General features: G+C 42.6%; 1 protein-coding gene across 1 annotated transcript in view; it reads right to left on the bottom strand.

The window, feature by feature from the left end:
• The window catches only part of EHHADH (enoyl-CoA hydratase and 3-hydroxyacyl CoA dehydrogenase), a 36,605-nt gene that overhangs the window by 4,582 nt on the left and 27,678 nt on the right, over positions 1-4,345 (bottom strand). Inside the window, exons 5-6 of the mRNA XM_012557244.2 lie at positions 2,877-3,218; positions 4-1,066 (exon numbers count right to left, since the gene is read on the bottom strand). Coding sequence (XP_012412698.1) covers positions 4-1,066; positions 2,877-3,218 — 1,405 coding nt within the window. The remainder of the gene's footprint in view (positions 1-3; positions 1,067-2,876; positions 3,219-4,345) is intronic.

Here is a 4,345-nt window from a genome sequence, read left to right as displayed (position 1 = left end):
TGCCTTGGCCATGCATACCCATGCAAATAGATAACATCGATGTGCTCGGGGCTAGCAGCTATCCCCTCTCCCAAGATACGGAATGCTTCATTGATGAGCGAATATAGACAGCGCTCAAGGATCTCATCCTGGCTGATGGTACGCAGTTCAATGTGCTGGGTTTCTCTATACTGTGACAGGAAGTTGGCAAGCCAGGGGTCGGGTTTGTAACTCTTACCCGATGGCTTGTCATATTGGTACCAACCCTTACCTGTCTTTTGGCCAAATCTTCCTAGCTCACAGAGCATATCAGGAATTGGGCAATATCTTACATTGTCTCGTTTTCGGGCAGGAGTTCCTGGAGGCAACGCAGGTCCAGTAAGACCTTGCCCCTTCCGAGTTCTCCAACCCACATCCAACCCAGCAAGATCGGACGTTCTAAAGGGTCCCATTTTAAAACCGAACTCTTCCAGCACCCCATCTATCTCCTCTGGCTTACTGCCTTCTTCTAACAAGAAATACGACTGATTGTAATAAGGCACCAACATTCGATTCCCAACAAATGCAAAAGAGTTCCCTACCACTACTCCAATTTTTTTCAGCTTTTTTGCTAAGCTCATAGCAGTGGCAATAGTAGTGGGAGAGGTGTACTTGCTGGGAATAACCTCCAACAACTTCATGATGTGTGCCGGTGTGAAGAAGTGGGTGCCAATGACCAACTGAGGCCGGTCGGTGGCAGAAGCTATCTCATCGATGTCCAGGGCCGATGTATTGGTGCACAAAAAAGCTTCTGGCTTGCATATGGCTGACAGTTCAGCAAAGACCTGCTTCTTCAAGCTCACTTCCTCGAATACTGCTTCGATGACTAAATCCACACCACCAAGCTCCTTCATAGACCCAGTTAGCCTGGGCTTTGGTCCTGACCAGGGCCGGCCATCCTGCTGCATTTTGGATGCTTCCTTTTCCAAGGAGGAGTTTATTACCTTGTTTGCAGTTTCCAGCTGCTGCTTGTCTGATTCCACAGCAACCACAGGGATCTTGGCCCTTGCAAGAGAAATGACGATACCCTTGCCCATTGTTCCCAAGCCTGCAGAGAGGAGTGAAGGAGAAAAACAAGAAGTCACTGGTGTTGAGAACTGGGAATTTTCTCACTGGATGAAAGGCAGCTGTGGCAATGTGGCATTTAAAGAGCCCGATTCAGGGACTACATTAGGCCGAGAATTCGTTAAGTTGAGGCCTTGTGTTAAGTGCTTCAGAGGATAGAAGAAGAAGGAGGATTCACACACCAGCGCACACAAACACTACTAGAGCTGAAAAATAAGTTCAGCAAGGTTGTAGGATATATGATCAATACACAAAAATCAATTGCATTTCTGTATGCTAGCAATGAACAATCTGAATATGAAATTAGGAAAATAATTCCATTTACGATGGCATCAAAAAGAATACAATACTTAGGAATAAATTTAACAAAAGAAGTGTGAGACTTATACACTGAAAACTACAAAACTTTATTGAAGGAAATTAGAGAAGAGCTAAATAAAAGGAAAGGTATCTCATGTTCATCAGTCAGAAGACTTAATATTGTTAAGACGGCAGATTCTCCAAAACGATCTATAGAGTCAACTCAATCCCTATCAAAACCCTAGCTGAGTTTTTATCACAGAAATTGAAAAGCTGATCCTAAAATTTATAAGGAAATTCTAGGAACCTAGAATAGCCAAAACAATCTTGAAAAAGAACTAAGTTGGAGGACTTACACTTCCTGATTTCAAAACTTATGACAAAGCTACAGTATTCAAGACAGTGTGGTATTGACCTAAGGATAGACATATAGACCAATGGAATAGAATTGAGAGTCCATAAATAAACTCATAATTTATGGTTAATCGTATGTGCAAGACCATTCAGTAGGGAAAGAATAGTCTTTTCAAAAACTGGTGCTGGGACAGCTGCAGAGCTGACTGAGAAGAGGTGGCATGGGCCTTAAGTTGGGTTGGCGCCAGAGAACTGTGCGCAGGTTAACAAAGTTGGTGTGTTTAGTAAACTATGGACTACCACCCACCCCTGAAAATTGTGCATAGGCTGATGTATATAACATCTTATCATTTCAGTGAATTTAAAATCCCCCAAAGACCATCCCTGGGCCAAGACTAAGAGCAAGTGATGGTTAGGACAGTGGCCCAGAGGAACCAATCAAGGGGGTAGCTTCAGAGGGAAGAAGACATTTTGTTGGGGGAAATTTTGGGGGGGGGGTGGAGTAGGGAAGCCACTGTTTTAGGGTTCTGATAGATTTTAAGATAGTGGTTTTGAACCAGAAGTGAATGGGTCCAGGGACCAGAAAGACAGAGCCTTCATTCCAAATGCCTAGTTACAAGAGTGAGAGGCCACACCTTGAAATGTTGGAGGATAATAATCATCACTGGGAAATCCAGGAGGGAGAGAAACATACAGGGAAAAGGTAAAGGTGAGTAAAAATATACCCAGAATCTGGAGTTAGACAGACCTGGGGTGAGATTCCCCACACCACTGGTGTTTAGCGCATTGCTGAGTAGGTTGGTTAGTGTCTCTAGTCTGTGGCACAAATGGTTTGTGCTCAACAACTAACCTAAAGGTTGGTGGTTTGCACCCACTGCACCACAGAAGAAAGTCCTGGTGATCTGCTTCTGTAAATATTACCGTCAAGAAAAACCTACAGTGCGCAGTTCTACTCTTGTAACACTTGGCGTCTCCATGGGTCTCTGGCAACGGGTGTGGTTTGGTTTTGGTAGGTTGGGGTGAGAATTAACTTAGCTAACACAGCTAATATGTTTAGCAGAGTCTGGCACCCAGTGGCCCTCAGCAAATGGTAGCACCTTACATGGGCAGATTTGGAGAATTCCATTAACCGTTCTTACCAAGAACGCCAACTGAGGAGACAGGCCTTGCCGATGCTGTTTTCCAGGATGCTCCAGAGGGAGTGGACCACTTATCTGCCGCCCTCTCAGCGAAGAAAGCGTACTGTAGGGCTCTAGCTTGCCCTGATTCCTGAAGGTACGTAAACAGCTGCTCCTCCTTCTTGATGCCCACCTCATAAGGATAATGCACAGCGGCCTGAACCGCACGAACACAAGCCTCCTGAGAAAGGCGCCCAGGGTACTGCTTCCGCATCTTCAGAAAGGCTTCATGGAAGATGGCGTCCATGTTGGGCAAGCTCTGAACTGACCTGTTGCAGAGTCTACGGGATTCTAGAGGTTGACCTGAAAGGAATAAGAAAGGAAATCAGATCTTGGGAACGTTACTTAATACGAAGGGAATATGAGTACCGTATATAATAATAAGAGGCCCTGGTGGCACAATGGTTAAGCATCTGGCTGCTAACCAAAAGGTCGGCAGTTCAAATCCATCAGCCGCTCCTTGGAAACCTATGGGGCAGTTCTACTCCGTCCTACAGGGTCGCTGTGAGTTGGAATCAACTCCACAGCAAGGTGTTTGGTTTTTTCGGTTTCATATAATAATAATAATAATAATAATAACAACAACAAGCTGTTCAAATTCAAGGTAGAAAATTTAATACTGTTCATCAAGCTATTTAACGGAATACTAACACCAAAATCTCTGACATCTTTATAACTTAGTCTGACAAGACAGAATTCCATAGATTTGAAGCAATTTTAAGTTACCTAATTTAGACATAAAAGTTGCATTTTGCTTTTATTCCAAGGCCAAGATAATTTTGTAATAGATTAAATATTAATCGATCAATGAATTTAAGAAAAACAGTTCTGAGTTAGTAATATTTTAAATTTAAAATAGTCTTAACTCCATTCCTAACAGTAACAAGGAAGGGTGTGACGGTGGTCCAAGGATGGCATACCTATCCACGAAAGAGAACTGCGAGTTCAGAAACAAACCTTTACAATTATGGCTGATTGATTTTCCAAAAAGGTGCCAGGACCTTTGAGTGGGGGAAACGAGAGTCTTTTCAATAAACGGACAATTGGATATCCACATAAAAAAAAAAAAAAAAAGAACTTAGATCCTTACCTAGCACCACACAAAAATTAACTCACAATGGATCATAAATCTAAATTTAAGATTTAACGCTATAAAAAAAATTCTAGAAGAAAACAGGAAAAATCTTTGAGATCTTTCCTTAGGCAAAGTATTCTTAGATACAACACCAAAGCGTGATCCATAAAATAAAAAAGTCAACAAATTGGACACCATCAGAATTAAAACTTTCGTACTTCAAAGGATACCATTAAGAAAATGAAATGATAAACCACAGACTGGAAGGATACATTTGTGTGGTAAGCGGAATAATGAGCCCCTCCTCTCCCACAAGATGTTCACATCCTACATCCTAATCCCCAGAACCTGTGAA

This window comes from Trichechus manatus, unplaced genomic scaffold, assembly GCF_000243295.1.
Source record: "Trichechus manatus latirostris isolate Lorelei unplaced genomic scaffold, TriManLat1.0 scaffold00092, whole genome shotgun sequence".
Lineage (NCBI taxonomy): Eukaryota > Metazoa > Chordata > Mammalia > Sirenia > Trichechidae > Trichechus > Trichechus manatus.
This window is presented reverse-complemented; position numbering and strand designations above follow the sequence as displayed.